Source organism: Myxine glutinosa, chromosome 6 (assembly GCF_964187855.1).
Source record: "Myxine glutinosa chromosome 6, kmMyxGlut1.1, whole genome shotgun sequence".
NCBI classification, from domain to species: domain Eukaryota; kingdom Metazoa; phylum Chordata; class Myxini; order Myxiniformes; family Myxinidae; genus Myxine; species Myxine glutinosa.
Genome location: NC_136266.1, coordinates 52660894 through 52679608, shown reverse-complemented (window position 1 = coordinate 52679608; position 18715 = coordinate 52660894). Strand labels below are relative to the sequence as shown.

The 18715-nt window shown below is 44.6% G+C and overlaps 1 protein-coding gene across 1 annotated transcript in view; it reads left to right on the top strand.

Moving 5' to 3' along the window:
* LOC137429373 (solute carrier family 35 member F4-like) overlaps positions 1-18715 on the top strand; it is a 133621-nt gene that overhangs the window by 18735 nt on the left and 96171 nt on the right. Inside the window, exon 3 of the mRNA XM_078781019.1 lies at positions 16161-16181. Coding sequence (XP_078637145.1) covers positions 16161-16181 — 21 coding nt within the window. The remainder of the gene's footprint in view (positions 1-16160; positions 16182-18715) is intronic.

Genomic DNA, 18715 nt, shown 5'->3' with positions numbered 1-18715 from the left:
GCCAAATTTCGTCCGAATCGCTCCACAACCTTTTGTGATATTTTGTTCAAAAACGGACAGACAGACGAACGGACAAACAGACAGACAGGGGTGAAAACATAATCTCCATCCACCTTTTGTGGTGTAGGTAAAAATTCATGTCTATGGGTTACTCCATGTGTATTACAATTGGAATATGTAATCGTGTATCTGATGACCTTTCTCTATCTATCTATCTAGCTAGCTATCTATGTATCTTTGTATCCATCTATATCTATATATCCCTACCTATGTATCTATCTATCTGTCTCAATGTATCTATCTATGTATCTATCGATCTCTATCTTTCCCTATATGTCTCTTTGCATGTATAGATCTATATTTATCTATCTCTATATATCTATGTATCTATCTCTACCTATCGATCTGTCTATCTATGTATTTATCTATCACTATCTATATATCCCTACCTATGTATCTATCTATCTCTATCTATGTATATCTATCTATGTATCTCTATATCTTTATATATATCGATGCATGTATGGATCTATATCTATCTCTATATGTATGTATGTATGTATGTATGTATGTATGTATGTATGTATGTATGTATGTATCTATCTATCTATCTAGCTAGCTAGCTATCTATATATCTTTGTATCCATCTATATCTATATATCCCTACCTATGTATCTATCTATCTGTCTCAATGTATCTATCTATGTATCTATCGATCTCTATCTTTCCCTATATGTCTCTTTGCATGTATAGATCTATATTTATCTATCTCTATATATCTATGTATCTATCTCTACCTATCGATCTGTCTGTCTATATATTTATCTATCTCTATCTGTATATCCCTACCTATGTATCTATCTATATCTATCTATGTATATCTATCTATGTATCTCTATATCTTTATATATATCGATGCATGTATGGATCTATATCTATCTCTATATGTATGTATGTATGTATGTATGTATGTATCTATCTATCTATCTATCTATCTATATATTATCTATCTCTCTAAATATAAATAATCTTGTTTCTCACAGTCTGAGAGTCCTTTAGGTGCGTTTTTGCAAACTCTAAGAGGGCTTTCATGTGTCTTTCACTGAGGAGAGGCCTCCGTCTGGCCACTCTGCCATAAAGCCCAGATCGGTGGAGTGTTGCAGTGATGGTTGGCCTTCTGGAAGTTTCTCCCATCTCCACACAGGATCTCTGGAGCTCAGCCAGAGTGACCATTGGGTTCTTGGTCACCTCTCTTACCAAGGCCCTTCTCCCCCGATTGCTCAGTTTGGCCGGGCGGCCAGCTCTAGGAAGAGTCCTGGTTGTTCCAAACTTCTTCCATTTAAGAATTATAGAGGCCACTGTGCTCTTGGGAACATTCAATGAAGCAGAATTTTTTTTGTAGGCTTCCCCAGATCTGTGCCTCGACACAATCCTGTCTCTGAGCTCTGCAGGCAGTTCCTTCGACGTCATGGCTTGGTTTTTGCTCTGATATGCATTGTCAGCTGTGAGACCTTATATAGACAGGTGTGTGCCTTTCCAAATCATGTCCAATCAATTGAATTTTCCACAGGTGGACTCCAATGAAGGTGTGGAAACATCTGTAAGATGATCAAGAGTAATGGGAGGCACCTGAGCTAAATTTCAAGTGTCATAGCAAAGGATATGAATACTTATGTCAATGTGATCTTTCAGTCTTATATTTTTAATAAATTTGCAAAACTTTTTAAAATTCTGTTTTCTCTTTGTCATTATGGGGTATTGAGTGTAGATTGATGAGGGAAAAAAGAATTTAAATGATTTCAGCATAAGGTTGCAACATAACAAAATGTGAAAAAGTGAAGGGGTCTGAATACTTTCTGAATGCACTGTATATATAATATATATATATATAAATATATATATATAAATATATATAAATATATATATATATATATATATATATATATATATATATATATATATATATATATATATATATATATATACACATATATATACAGACTTGGCATTTAATATGGAATATTTTTTTGTGGGGGTGAACTTACTTTTCAAGATGTCTTAGAACCAAAAGTTCATTGGAATTATGTTGAAATTATTCTAGATTTTGTTAATGTGACCATTAAAAGAAACAAAAAACACATTTGACATTTCGAAACATATAAATTGATCCTTGAAAATGATGTAAACTGATATCGAACTCAATTCATGGACAGTACTGTGTTAAACTTCTGTACGTTTTCCAGAAGTATCTCTTTATTTTTCACATTAGCCAAAAATGTTTTTACAAAAACAAAAGTTAAATTACGACTGGGATTACGGACAGTAAAATTATAGTTCAGTACTTCGTGTAACCCCCACGAGCATTCAGGAGAGCACGTACACCTTGAGGCATGCTGTTCACGAGATTTGCCAAGGTTTGGACAGGAATCGCTTGCCATGCAGTGACAATAGCCTGCTGCAATTCATGCACAGAGGCAGGCTGCTGGTCCAAGTGGTCGATTTGACGCGTTAATTCTGCCCACAAGTTCTCTATCGGATTCATATCCGGGGACATGGCAGGCCACTCAATATGCTCTACACCACGGTCAGCAAGAAAGTGTTGGATCATGCGAGCACGATGAGGCCGTGCATTGTCATCTTGGAAGACAAAGTTTCCTCGAAAGGCTGCACGAGCAAATGGAAGCAATGTTTCTTCCAGAATGGCCCTGTACTTGAACTGGTTCAGGTTTCCATTCAGAACAACCAGGTCAGTTTTGCCCCCTGCATGAAAAGCAGCCCAAACGGCACTATACAATCTTTGTTGTAGGCTTCATGCACTTGTCTGCGCACTCGGACGCGGCCATCTTGACGATAGACCAGAAATCTAGACTCGTGACTGAAGATCACGTGATTCCAGTGTCCTGGCGGCCATTGACGGTGCTCTCTGGCCCACTGCAATCGGCGCTGGCGGTGTTGTCTGGTCAGACGTGGCTTTCTCAGGGGACGCCTGGCACAATAGCCTGCTTGAACCAGTCGTTGGTTGACTAGCCTTCTGGATACAGGCACATTTGTCAGTTGCTGCCACTCAGCCTTAAGCCGATTAGCTAACTTGGTACGGCCATTGCGGACTAACCGGTGCAGCTGGCGATCACCCCTCCTTGTGGTTCTGCGGGCACGTCCTGGCCTCGGTATTGGAGTAGGGACACCCCTCTGAGCATTTCGTTTCAGGATCTTTGACACCTGACCTTGAGTGATGCCATACTTCCAAGCAATAGCACGTTGTTTCATGCCGTAATTTCGTAAAGCCACCACTCCATGACACCCAGCATTGTCGAGTTGACGGACCATCTCCAGAGGAAGCGGCAATAACTTTTGGAGATGTGCAGCAGTTGTTTTCCACTAATACAGAACGCAACAACCCTTGTGTACCCGACTGTGAAGCCAATCATCAAATGCACCTGTCACTACATTTTGCCACACCACCTGTGATATAATCCTGTTGTTGACTTCTTGCTGCGACAGACAATCAGTGACATGGTTCTTTTAACAAATAAATCACCAAAGTGTAAAAGAAACTCACCAGATTGATATACTGAGTTAAGAAAGGAAACCCAAGTCAAGGAAAAAAAAATATTCCATGTTAAATGCCAAGTCTGTATATATATACTGTATATATATATATATATATATATATATGTATATATACCCACCTGTCCATCTATCTATGTATCTATGTATCTCTATCTATGTATCTATCTATCTTGATATATCTCTACGCATGTATATATCTATTTCTATCTATCTCTATCTATGTATCTATCTCTATCTATGTATCCCTACCAATGTATGTATCTATATATCTCTACATATGTATCTACAGTGCATTCAGAAAGTATTCAGACCCCTTCATTTTTTCACATTTTGTTATGTTGCAGCCTTATGCTGAAATCGTCGAAATTCATTTTTTCCCTCATCAATCTACACTCAATACCCCATAATGACAAAGAGAAAACAGGATTTTAGAAAGTTTTGCAAATTTATTAAAAAGAAAAAAACTGAAATTTCACATTGACATACTGTACGTATTCAGACCCTTAACTCAGTACTTGGTTGAAACAACTTTGGCAGCGATTACAGCCTCGAGTCTTCTTGGGTATGACGCGACAAGCTTTGCACACCTGGATTTGACGATTTTCTGCCATTCTTCTCTGCAGATCCTCTCAAGCTCTGTCAGGTTGGATGGGGAACGTTGGTGGACAGTCATTTTCAGGTCTCTCCAGAGATGTTCGATTGGGTTCAAGTCAGGGCTCTGGCTGGGCCACTCAAGGACCTTCACAGAGTTGTCCCTAAGCCACTCCTGCGTTGTCTTGGCTGTGTGCTTCGGGTCATTGTCCTGTTGGAAGGTTGACCTTCGGCCCAATCTGAGGTTCTGAGCGCTCTGTTTCTGGTTTTCATTAAGGATATCTCTGTACTTTGCTCCGTTCATTGTTCCCTCAACCCTGACCAGTCCCCCAGTCCCTGTTGCTGAAAAACACCCCCACAGCATGATTCTGCCACCACCATGCTTCACCGTTGAGATGGTATTGGACAGGTGATGAGCGGTGCCTGGTTTCCTCCAGACGTGACGCTTAGAATTGAGGCCAAACAGTTCAATCTCGGTTTCATCAGACCACAGAATCTTGTTTCTCACAGTCTGAGAACTTTTTTTTGCAAACTCCAAGCGGGCTTTCATCTGTCTTTCACTGAGGAGAAGGTCTTATGGACCAAAAATCAAAATTTGAAATCTTTGATTCATCACGCAGGGTTTTTGTACACCGTCGAGTAGGCGAAAGGATGGTTTGTCAGTGTGCGACACCAACTGTCAAACATGGAGGAGGAAGCGTGATGGTCTGGGGCTCTTTTGCTGGATCCAAAGTCGGCGACTTGCACAGAGTGACTGGCACCCTGAACCAAAAGGGCTACCACAGCATTTTGCAGCACCATGCAATACCCTCTGGTATACGCCTAGTTGGTTAGGGGTTCATCCAACAGCAAGATCCTAAACACACCTCCAGGCTATGTCAAAACTACCTTCGAGGAAAAGAACAAGATGGTAGGCTTCAAATCATGGAATGGCCAGCACAGTCTCCAGACTTAAACCCCATCGAGCTGGTTTGGGATGAACTGGACAGAAGGGTGAAAGGAAAGCAACCTACAAGTGCAACACATTTGTGGGAACTACTGCAACAGTGTTGGGAAGAACTTCCGGAGCAATATTTGATTTCCATTGTAGAAAGAATGCCACGAGTGTGTTCGGCGCTTATATCTGCAAAAGATAGCTACTTTGCTGAGTCAAACATTTCAATTAAATCTTGTTAAACAAAATGATTCTATGATTTCTTTTTTATCTCCAATTGTTTCTTTGTTCTATGCTTAATTTCATTGAGAGTACATTGAGACATTAAACTGTGTAAATTTCAATAAAAACTGGAAAAATTGGAAAAATTGAGGCGTTCTCAAACATTTGACTGGTAATATGTATATATATATATATATATATATATATATATATATACTCGGACACATGTATATATACAACGGGATATGTATATATATATATTTGTATATATATATATACATATATATATATAGATATAGATATATATATATATATATATATATATATATATATATATATATATATATATATATGTATATATATATATATATATGTATATATATATATATATATATATGTATATATATATATATATATATATATATATATATGTATATATATATATGCAAATATATATATATACATATCCCGTTGTATATATACATGTGTCCGAGTATATATATATATATATACACAAAGAATTAAGTTAAGCACCCCCCCCGTTTTTTTACAACCTCGCACATTACAAGTTTGTTGTCGTCAAAACAGTGTAATATACCCATGATATTGCTATATTTTCTGGAGAAGTGATATTATGGTCACATAAAAACATAACAATCATGCCGTTTTCAATATTTTATTCTGAATAATTTAAGGTGAAATTTTTTGGGAATTTTAGGCATATTTTCACCTCAATTTAAGTATGGAGCTATAGGTCCATCATGGACAGTGTGGATGACGTTTATGTTTTCTAACGTACAGTCATTGTTCTGAGAAGACCTCTAGCGATCTTTGCGTCAATAACGTGTGTAGGACCCACGTGATCGGATCACTGACTCAACCCTACGTCTCATAGACCCTGTAAGCCGTCGTATGCGTTGCTGTGGCAGGTTGTTCCATTCCCGATGTAATGCACGTTCCAATTCATCCAGATTGGCTATTGGAGGGACCATCTTCGCAATTTGTCGTCCCAACATGTCCCAAACGTGCTCGAGGGGGTTCAACCTGCCACAGCAACGCATACGTTGCTGTGGCAACGCGTACGTTGCGGATATATTGTCTACGAGTATTGTAATCTGCATATATTGTTGCGGATGTCGCGCCAGTCGACGTACAGAGGGGGGTTAAACACTTTTCCCCCCGGGCCTTCGAGTCTACGAGGCCACGAGCCACTTTACACTCGTGTGGCGGATTGCGGAACAATTCCAGCCGCCACCCCCGTAGCGAGCATTCGGAAGGGTATCTGGTCGAATCCCCAAGTACCTTCTATACACACGCCGCCATGAGAACGGGACTGGACCTCGCACGAGTCACGCTCGTCTGATACGCCCGAGCGGTTTGCGTGTCACGTGACTCGTGCTGTTAATTCTTACTGAACCTGATTGAGCGGTTTTATTTCGTATAGTGTGAAGCCAATGGTGGGAAAAGACGTGAACGGCCAAATGGAAGCAAAGAACACAGGTTTATTATTACAATTTCTACAAATGATCAGGGCAAAGTGACACAATTCATAGGCTTTGAGAATGTGTTTCTTCAATACCTCATAATCTGCACATTGGTCAATCGGTAAAGCCGAATAAATATCTTGAGCTTTACCCACCAGAACACTTTGCACTAGTATAGACCAGTACTCCTCAGGCCAGTTTAACAGTCGAGCGACTTTCTCAAAGTGTGGAAAAAACTTGGCTACCTCCTTTTCTTTGAAGGGTGGAACCAGCCTCACATGTCTGCCAACATCCCAGGTGTTCTGACTAGGTGTCGAACCAGTCGGCATGGATGGTACCTCTCCCCGTGCTTTCATTACATCCAGCTCCTTGAATCTAATTTCCTGCTGAAGTGCCATTTCACGATCCCTTAACTCCCTTTCGGCTTTTCTCTCCTTTGTTTTTTTTTTCCTCTAACCTTTCCTGGAGTTCTCTTTTCAACTCTTCTTTCCTCTGCTTTCTTCTCTTCTTACCTTTCCTGGAGTTCTCGTTCCACTCTCCTTTCCTCTGCTTGTTTCTCTTCTCTTCTCTCTTCTGCTTTCCTTTCCTCTGCTTTTAATCTTTCCTGGAGTTCTCGTTCCACTCTCCTTTCCTTTGCTTTTTTGTCTTCTAACCTTTCCTGGAGTTCTGCTCTTTCCTTTTCTGTTTTTCTTTCCTCTGCTTTTTCCCTTTCCTGGCTCTGTAATTGCATCTCCAGTTTCCAGAGCTCCACATTTTCTTGTTCTTCTGGTAACCAATCCCAGGCTACCTCTTCCCATGTTCCTAATCCCACCATAGATTGTATCACAACTGTCTGCATCTCTGCCTTCTTCATATTAGTTCGGACCTCCAAGCTAAAATGTTTGGCCTATTTCCAGAGGTCCGATTTTACTAACGCTCTGAACTGTGCTTCACTAGGGGTCACTGCAAACTTCTCTGCGTCAAACTCCATGGTGACTATTGTTAACACCTGTTAACCTTCACACAAGAAATGTAAAAATATATATATATGTTTTTTTGTTTGTTTTTTTGGAAAAATTAAGGAATGTTGGAACAAGTTCCAAATTTGGGAATGTTAGGGAATTCTTTCCCGGACTAAATCTAGGGAATTTTATATCCCGGACGCAGACCCAATTTCGAGCCCACGAGTCAATTGGACGAGCCCCCAATTTCTGTTACGGGGTCCTCTGCAATTCCCTCGTCTCGGTAATCTCCGAACCCCGAGAGGAACCCCGGCAGAAAGATATATATGTTATTCCGTGTCACAATCAAACACTAATGAAACCATCCAGGAAACCACCAAAGGAAACAATCCAAATCAATAAGGAAACCACACCCTTGGTTGGCAATGAACAAATATTATATTAAAAGCACATGAAAAGAACCATACAACAATGGGAGCAATCAGCCCTACAATCAAATCTTAAGATGGTAACCTAGCTCAAACTCACGGCACCCCCAGGGACTTAAACCGAGCCCTTCTCAATGTCTCTGGAACACAATGGTGCTCCCGGCGAAGAGGCGATGCCGATGAGGCGGGTAAGGAGATGTAGGTAAGGCGGAGACCGTCACGTGGTCCCAGCCAACCCCAATTGGCGGTGGAAAGTGGAATCTCAAAGACGCTATCCAAGCGTGCACATACACCGTGCAGCCGCGAACCGCACCGTATCCTTCAATGGCCGCTGTCGCGCACACACATCCTCGGCAAATCACCGGAGGGCGGGACCAGAGGACGCGGCTACCCAAGGGTCCGCGAATGACGTGTGAGGTCCCCGAAATGGCGGTCGGTTCTTCCTCGGGCCGTAGCCTCTAGGCGAGGATTTTCCGGAATCTCACACCTGTACCTGGTTTCGCAGGCTTCTCCACGACACCAGCGATAACAACGATTGCACGAGATTCCTTTCCAGGACTCAAAGTTCTCTCAAGGGACGCTCGACCACGCTGGGTATGGAGCTTTTACCAATGCCTCGTTTCACCTCCGCCTCACGCGCTCTTCTTCCTCGCTCCCTTTTCCTTCCGGGTCATGATCCGATTTCCGGCCACATTTTACCAGGAGCGCTTTTAAACCTTTTAACCACAATAACCCTTTCCCTTAAGCCACAATAAGCATAATATCTAGAACCAACAATGATAACAATAACAACCATAATTAGGGCCGAATCCATAACACTCACCCCTACAAATTTTCGCACTATGCCCTCGCACAATTTCAGGGCTGGGTCGTGTGGCTCCACCAGCAGGTCTACCTACCTGCGCACCTCCGTCACTGAAGCCGCCTCCTGAGGTGCCTGCTCCTCACACTACACTAACCAGGGAAGGCCCTCCCTGGCACTAACCCCCCCCTCTCTATGCCCACCACGGCATCGGGCAACCCGGGTCCTCCCCTGGGATCCTCGGGCCCCACTCACTCACTACATCTAACCGGCTCTCAGAGCCTACCTGCGGCCTTACCTGTCCGACAAGCTACCAGTGATGGAGTGCCCCAATAACCACACACACTAATTAAGCCACACGCCCAGCCATTCCACAGTCTACTGCACCATACAAAACACTACTTTCCACTACCTGCTCCACAGGTGTCAATATCCATTCAATTTACCTATGCCCTCTACCTGGCTTTAAACTACCCCCCCAGGCTTTCACAAATGGGTTCCACTACCCTCATTCAATCCTTCGCACCATGCATTCCACACCTTTTACTTCCACACCATGCATTCCACACAATCTATCTTGCACACCATTTATTTCCACCCCACTTATTTCCACACCACTACTTTCACACACCACTACACAATTCCATTTATCTCACTCACAATTCCTCAAACACACAGCATCATCTATCTAACTAATTTCCCCTACAACTCGTGCTTCCCCGTCGTCCCTTTAAACTATGCACACCCTTTTCTTTAACAACCACCTAAACTCTCTACGTCCCCTCTATAGTGCAGGTGTCCTACTTACATCTTGTCCCTAAGGTTTTCTAAATCCCTATCATTATCCTAGCCCTCCCTCGGCTAGCTTCAGTGCCCCATGGAGGCAACCATTGCTGGCCCCTCCATGTGCCTAACACTGCCACCCCCCTAAACTAATGCTCATGCCCCCCCCCCAATGGGAGGAATGGTTACACTACCATTCCCCCACGTGGGGTACACTACTCTCCACAGTCCTCTACACTATGACCCCCTCCATGTGGAGGTATGTTGTCACAGCTCGGCCTTGAAGGGCCGAGCGATCCATGCGGGTGGTTGGTCGCCTGCATGTGGTGTTCGTCCGGCATTGACGATCCGAGGGGGGGGGGGGAATTGATGGGCCCAAGTGCCGGGCTCCACCCCTAAGCGGGGCCTCGCATTCCCACGCACGATGACCCAACCGGCCACGGTCAGCGCACCTTGCCCGACAAGGTGCGTGGCTCTGAAAACTCATACCTCCCCTCGAACCTGGCCGACCACCCTTGCCACCATACGGCACCAACCATACCGTGCGGGGGCCGGAGGCACGAATCGTGCATGCCGGTCCTTGCGAGACTGACGCCGCACCGATCCCCTCCGGTCCCTGCAGCACACAACTCACCGGGGGCTCGCATATGCTACCCGTCCCATTAAGCGCTACCCCGGTCGGTGTCGATGCTTGAGCCACGTCCTCACCACGCGCGACCCATCCACACTCGCACACCCAGGTGCACAAGCGCCCCCCACACACTTAGTTATGCATTCCTGCTCGCACTCCGGTGCACACTCTTCCCACACACACTCCGGTGTGCATTCCTTTCTTACACACTCAGTCACCGCACACGCCGGTGCACACTCTTCCTTTACACACACAATCATCGCACACTCTGGTGCACACTCTTCACACACACACTCCGGTGTGCATTCTCCTTTCACACTCAGGTGTGCACTCGTCCACACACTCCGGTACGCACTCCCTTTCATACAGCACAATGGGCCCTTCACGAACGCCCGGGTCTCACCTCTCTCCCAAGCTCGCCGAGCACCCGTTCGCACCAAACACATTCCCGCCATTAGCGCCACTCACCTCGGGGCTCTCCTTCCCCTGCTTTTCCGCCAGCACCTGCAAACTTTTCATTTTGTCAGCAAGCACGGCATCACGGTGCAAACACAAACCTTGTACATGTTCCAACACCACCTCCCGTGATTTATTCTCTGTCTCTCCCGTCTCTTCAGCCCCAATTGTTTCTTCTTCTAACTTCGACGATCGTCGGCCTCTCTACACCCCACATCGCGACTCCCATAGCCCCCGTCAATTTGGCTGTGCTCCGCTTTATCTCACTCCCCATGCGTTCTCCACACCGCTTCACCCCATCGCGTACCACCGCGACCTCCTTGCTCAGCTTACGCCCAATCTCCTCCCCCCATTTTTTTCATTTCTTTACCCGACTTGGCCATGTTGTGCCTCGATTCCTCTCTCATCTCTTTCATTTCCCTGGTGGATTTGTCCCCCTGGGCATTCATTTTTCCATTCATTCTATTCATGTTATCCCTTATCTCTTGCGTGTCTTCACCCGACCTGACCATGTAGGCCCTCATTTGTTCCATAAATAGGCCCCAGTTCCGTGGCACCACGGGCTCGGCTCACCGCCACGTGCGAGGCGCCTCCATTTTCTTCCCTTACTGCCACACCCTCTTCAACTTCCTCCACTACCAACTCTTCATGCTGGTCCTGGGCCATTAGGTCTTCCTCATCTATTATTCCCACCGGCATTTGGTCATCTTGGCCAGCCATTGAATTTAATTTGATTTTATAATCTAAATTTTGTCCGCTCGTAATTTTTTAGGGTGTGAGGCACACTCTAGGTCCAAATATCCCACTCCCGGACACCAATTTGTTGCGGATCTTGCGCGCGTCAATGTACAGAGGGGGGTTAAACCCTTTTCCCCCTCGGGCCTTCGAGTCCACGAGGCCGCTAGCCACTTTACACTCGTGGGGCGGATTGCGGAGCAATTCCAGCCGCCACCCCCGTAGCGAGCGTGCGGAAGGGTGTCTGGTCGAATCCCCAAGTACCTTCTATACACACGTCGCCACGAGAACGGGGACTGGACCTCGCATGAGTCACGCTAGTCTTATACGCCCGAGCGGTTTGCGTGTCATGTGACTCATGCCGTTAATTCTTACTGAACCCGATTGAGCGGTTTTATTTCGTACACTGCGAAGCCAATGGTGGGAAAAGACGTGAACGGCCAAATGGAAGCAAAGAACACAGGTTTATTATTACAATTTGTACAAATGATCAGGGCAAAGAGACACAGGGTAGAAACTTAATGTCCTTAACTAAATAACCTAGACAAGGGCCCACTCACTCACGCACGGAAAAGGATGAAGAAGGACGCGCTCAAAGCGCGGCTGTTGGTGCCGTTCGCCCGGTCAGCTCGTTGGGTGTGTCCCTCGAGATGTTCACGGCACGTGCAGGGAGTCCAGGGCAGGGAGATCGTTGGAGTCTCAGGCCCCGGGAGAGATCGTCCTCGAAAGCGCTTATAACAGGGGCAGAACGCAGACTACAGGGAGAGTTCGTGCTTTTGATCATAGAGTGCAGAGAGAGCTGATCACAGAGAGCCTTGATCACACACACAGTCGCTTCAGAATCCCGGGACAGAGAACTGGGGGCAGAGAGCTTCAACCACAGAGCAAACCACAGAGCGTTTTGGAGGACCAGGGCAGGGTTGTATAGCCCCTCCCAGAGTCCCACCCGAATGTTCGAAGCACCTCCCCTGGCCACCGTCGCTGGCCACTCCCCTTTAGCTCCCATTGGCTGCTTGCCGCTTACCGGCCACTCCCCTTCAGCTCCTCCCTCGGGCCTCCCAGACTTGTTCCAGGCCCTAGCACATGGCATTCTAGCACAATTGAGGCCTGCACTTACTGGCCTGTGTCAATGCATACTAACACAGGAAAGGAGGCTATACTTAACATTGAATAAGACATAACTGAACTAAGCGAGGCTACATGTTGTGGTGCAACTAACTAAGAGGGGGGTTTGCCTTTATTCTCAGAACTGCAACAATATATATATATATATCTCTCAATATGTTTCTATGTATCTATTTACCTATTTTTATTTATCTATCTATATCTATCTATCTGTAGATGTATCTATCTGTCTTTGTATGTATCTCTATCTCTGTATCTCTGATATTTGTGTGTGTCTTGTAATATCCCTGAGCCAGCCACACTTTTCTCATTCCCAGTCCTCCCCACATCCCCCCAATGAAATTACGTCATGAGTTAGCTCTGACGGATTTATTTAATGTGCTTTTAGCATATTGCAGGGATGATGGGCGAAATAGCCTCCTCCTACATCAAATTTCCTTTTGATTTTCCTTATGATGTACAAGAAAAAAATATCAAAATAATCTTGTTTTTCTTTCATTTTCTCTTTTTTACAAGGCGGTGGGGGTGAACTCATTGGCTGAGGCTGTGGGCATGGCTGTGGGCACAGCTGTGTAATGAGCCCTGTAGGTTAGGGCAAGAATTTGGCAATAATAATGTGCAATAGTTTGGGAAATCTTGTAGGTTCGGCAATAATTTGGAATTTGTTCAGGGTGCCGGTGATAGCTTACCTACTCTTCGAGAAGGACACTGTGGGATCTTTAAGGTCCACTAACTAATGCGGGCAGAACAGATGCCCAGTTGAACATCCATCCGAGGGACGACGCTAACGTTGATGAATCACCCTGTCTTTGAAACACCTGGACGCTGGGTTGGGTTTCAAACTCAGACTAGTGTGCATACCTCTTGGCCATCCGAGAACAAATGGTTTTAAAACATGTTATAATGCATCACCTAGTGCACCATGTCCGTTCATATATTTTTCAATTTTCAACCTCAGCTTGTCATTGGGAATGCTTTACATAGTTGTAAAATGGCTCCGTAAATAATTCGTCAATAAATGATGGGGGCTCCACAATCCATTTGGTTGGATTCCCACGAGATCCGTAAACCAATTGAGGCGTCGTGGAAGAGTAATGATGTATTGTGACGTCACCCCATTGTTTATGCACAGATTGAGTATAAAATGTACAACCGCTCTCCACCGCCTTCTTGTGCTGGCTAGACTTGGTTCAGAATCATAAACGGTAGTTTAATCTACTGTCTGTTTTATATGGATAAGACCTACTATATATGCACAAAGGGTTAGCGCTCACATCGGGTTTAATATACAAAACCTGCTTGAACAAGAAGTTCATTGTGCTCGTGGGTATTGATGCTACAGATATATTCCATTGTTGATGCAGAAATTGAAATGAGCTCTTTAGATAAAGGGCAGTATATAAAGGTTAACTCAACTGCTGGAAAAGGTGGCCATTTTTAGTGTATTTATATTGGCAATTGCGTTTCTCATTATATTCACTAGCGTGACTCGACGCACTGCGCACGCCTTACCGCACGGCGTTTCAGAGGGATAGGCATCTTTGACCATTTCGGTGTCTTTTGGGTCTTCAGGGTCTTTTGGGTCTTCAGAGTGTTTTGGGTATTCAGGGCCATTTGGGTCTTCAGGATCTTTTGGATCCTCTGGGCCTTTGAGGGTATTTGGGGTGTTTTGGGTCTTTGGGGTCTTTTGAGTCTTCAGGGGCTTTTGGGTCTTTAGAGTATTTTGGTTACTCTGGGTCTTTAAGGATCTTCAGGGTGTTTTGGGTCTTCAGGGTGTTTTGGGTATTTTGGGTCTTTGGTGTTTTCAGGGGCTTTTGGGTCTTAAGAGTCTTTTGATTCTTCTGGGTCTTTAAGGTTCTTCAGGGTATTTTGGGTCTTTGGGGTGTTTTGGGTCTTCGGGGTGTTTTGGGTCTTCGGGGTGTTTTGGGTCTCCATGGTCTTTTGGATCCTCTGGGCCTTTAAGGGTATTGGGATGTTTTGGGTCTTTGGGGTCTTTGTGGTCTTCAGGGTGTTTTGGGTCTTCAGGGTGTTTTGGGTCTTCAGGGTGTTTTGGGTCTTCAGGGTCTTTTGGATCCTCTGGGTCTTTAAGGGTATTTGGGGTGTCTTGGGTCTTCGGGGTCTTTGTGGTATTCAGGGTGTTTTGGGCCTTCATGGTGTTTTGGGTCTCCAGGGTGTTTTGGGTCTTTTGGGACTTCTGGATCTTTGGGGTGTTTTGGGTCTTCGGGGTCTTTTCGGTCGGGGCCTTTTGGGTATTTGGGGCCATTTGGGTCTTCAGGGTCTTTTGGAGCCTCAGGACCTTCAAGGGTATTTTGGGTCTTTGAGGTGTTTTGGGTCTTTGGGGTCTTTTTGGTCTTCGGGGTCATTTTGGTCTTCAGGGACTTTTGGGGTCTTCATGGTATTTGGGTCTTCGGGGTCTTTAAGGGTATTTGGGTATTCAGTGGTCTTGGTGGTCTTAGGGATCTTGGGGGACTTAAACAGTCGTCAAAGATCTGAGGGGGTCTCAGCAGTCTAAAGGTAATTAAGAGTTTACTGACTGTGTTTTGGTTGCTCATTTTATTTGAAGAAGAAGAATACATTTTGGTCGCATATAAACAAACAAACAAACATAACCATATACGTTTGCTCTGTTATAATAAGATGTGCAAACATGGGCGAGTCATTTAGTCCCCAGGCAATGGTCCACATCAAAATGACGGGCAGGTTTAAAATGTAAACGGAAACTTTGAAACATTCAAACGCACACTGGCACCCTTGCCCTTTGCAGAGACGGCCTGGCATTAAGTAATTACCTTGGTGCAGTTTGCAGGGCAGGCTCATGTCTCAATGTCACTCATTCGGACCCCCGATCGGGTCATTTATCTCTGGAGGAAAACAGATCTATACATCATGCATCCCATTCCCTTGGAATAGCGCGATCGATGCAAACGATTTTTTTTAAACATATTATTTTCGACTCAAAGAACATCGATTTTCAAGGATAGGTATAGGTATATATATATATATATATATATATATATATATATTGTAACGGTTTTGAGAAGTGGGTAACGAATTTGAGAAGTGTAACGGTTTTTGAGGAGTGTAACAATTTTGGAGGAAGTGTAACGAATGTGAAAACGTTACAATGTGAACGTTACAAAAGTATGTGTAACACCCTCGTAATGTAAATAATGGTCGCAGCCGTCCTCCTAGTTAATTCCATGAAACTTACACGTAGGCCATGATATATCTTTTTAAATAGTGTATTTCCTTATTCTATGTAGGCTAAATATGTGTTTCCCACTAGATTGACTTTGCATTGTATCAAACAAAATAAGCATAGGCCCTTGCAATTTCCCCAAACATCTCCGCTCTCCAAAGTTCCTTCAAAAAGGGTGCGAGTTGTGTTCAATCCCGCAAGCCGCCATTGCCCATGTGCTAATCTCGGAGAAGAAAGGCGTGTATCCACCTCGTCATAGAGGGGAGGAGTGAGCCAGAGGGTCGCATGGCCAATCAGCACCGCGGTGAGCGACCCGGTAGGCGTGCCCTCGGGGGCGGCGGCTTGATTCCGCCCCGAGTGATAAAAGCGACTGTAAGGGACTGCTTCACGAGATGACCTGGGAGATGAGCGAAGAGGCGACACCAAGAGGAGCGGTGAGATGCGAAACGCTCCAAGCCAAAGAGGAGAGGTACTCGGAAAGGGAACCAGCTTTGGAGAGACGCGCTGAAAGGAGGGAGACGGCTCCACCAGAAGGAGAGGAGCAGGTGTGCCGAGCCAGCGCGTGACGTCTACAGCAGCGGATACGCGACGGAGGGTTTTCCCGCCAGAACCGCGAGGAATTGAGAGCTGCTGCCTCCGACCTTGCCTCCCTCTCCAGCAATCCACCTCAAGCCCTACCTGCCTGCAATATCCCCTGTGTAAGTGTGAACGTCGTCTGTCCTACTCGTTGTCTTGGGGTTAAGTAAAATGAATAGTATAAGCTAACGATGCACTGTGTGACTGTTTTTTCATCCATTGCTTGTAAATAATTTTGGTCGTTCTTTCTTTTTGCTTGTGTGTGTATAATAAATCTGTTCTTCCTCCGTACTCTGTCTTCTTCTCTTTTCCTTCTCTTTCGGTCGCTTTAGAGGTTTCCCGATTGAATATCTGCGGTGCGATCTGGTCAACGTCGGGTGGAATCGGGTTCTAATCGGGGAGTAACTGTTCGGACGCGGTAATACACCACCGCTCGGTCAATATAACATCTAAAACCGCGTCTGTAACAATATATATATATATATATATATATATATATATATATATATATATATATATATATATATACACATACAGACTTGGCATTTAATATGGATTATTTTTTTTGGGGGGTGAAATTACTTTTCAAGATGTCTTATTACCAAAAGTTCATTGGAATTATGTTGAAATTATTCAAGATTTTGTTAATGTGACCTTTAAAAGAAACAAAAACCACATTTGACATTTCGAAACAAATAAATTGATCCTTGAAAGTGAAGTAAACTGATATCGAACTCAATTCATGGACAGTACTGTGTTAAACCTCTGTACGTTTTCCAGAAGTATCTCTTTATTTTGCACATTAGCCAAATTTTTTTTAAACAAAAACAAAAGTTAAATTACGACTGGGATTACGGACAGTAAAATTACAGTTCAGTACTTCCTGTAACCTCCACGACCATTCAGGAGAGCACGTACACGTTGAGGCATGCTGTTCACGAGATTTGCCAAGGTTTGGACAGGAATTGCTTCCCATGCAGTGACAATAGACTGCTACAATTCATGCACAGTGGCAGGCTGCTGGTCCAAGTTGTCGATTTGATGCGTTAATTATGCCCACAAGTTCTCTATTGGATTCATATCCGGGCACATGGCAGGCCACTCCATGTGCTCTACACCACGGTCAGCAAGAAAGTGTTGGATCATGCGAGCACGATGAGGCCGTGCATTGTCATCTTGGAAGACAAAGTTTCCTCGAAAGGCTGCACGAGCAAATTGAAGCAATGTTTCTTCCAGAATGACTCTGTACTTGAACTGGTTCAGGTTTCCATTCAGAACAACCAGGTCAGTTTTGCCCCCTGCATGAAAAGCAGCCCAAACGGTCACCCCACCACCTCCAGCTTGGACTCTTGGCTCAAAACAATCTTCGTTGTGGGCTTCATGCACTTGTCTGCGCACTCGGACGCGGCCATCTTGACGAAAGACCAGAAATCTAGACTCGTCACTGAAGGTCACTTGATTCCAGTGTCCTGGCTGCCATTGACTGTGCTCTCTGGCCCACTGCAATCGGCGCTGGTGGTGTTGTCTGGTCAGGCGTGGCTTTCTCAGGGGATGCCTGGCACGATAGCCTGCTTGAACCAGTCGTTGGTTGACTAGCCTTCTGGATACAGGCACATTTGTCAGTTGCTGCCACTCAGCCCTACGCCGATTAGCTGACTTGGTACGGCCATTGCAGACTAACCGGTGCAGCTGGCGATCATTTCTCCTTGTGGTTTTGTGTGGACGTCCTGGCCTCGGTATTGGAGTAGGGACACCCCTCTGAGCATTTCGTTTCACGATCTTTGACACCTGACCTTGAGTGATGCCATACTGCCGAGCAATAGCACGCTGTTTCATGCCAGAATTTCGTAAAGCCACCACTCCATGTCAAACAGCATTGTCAAGTTGACGGACCATCTCCAGAGGAAGCGGCAATAACTTTTGTAGACGTGCAGCAGTTGTTTTCCACTAATACAGAACGCAACAACCCTTGTATACCCGATTGTGAAGCCAATCGTCAAATGTACCTGTCCTTACATTTTGTCACGCCACCTGTGATATAATCCTGTTATTGACTTCGTGCTGCGAAAGAGATTCAGTGACATGGTTCTTTCAACAAAGACATCACCGAAGGGTAAAAAAAAACTCACCAGATTGATATACTGAGTTCAGAAAGTAAACCCAAGTCAATAAAAAAAAAATTCCATATTAAATGCCAAGCTTGTATGTATATATATATATGTATACATATATATATAT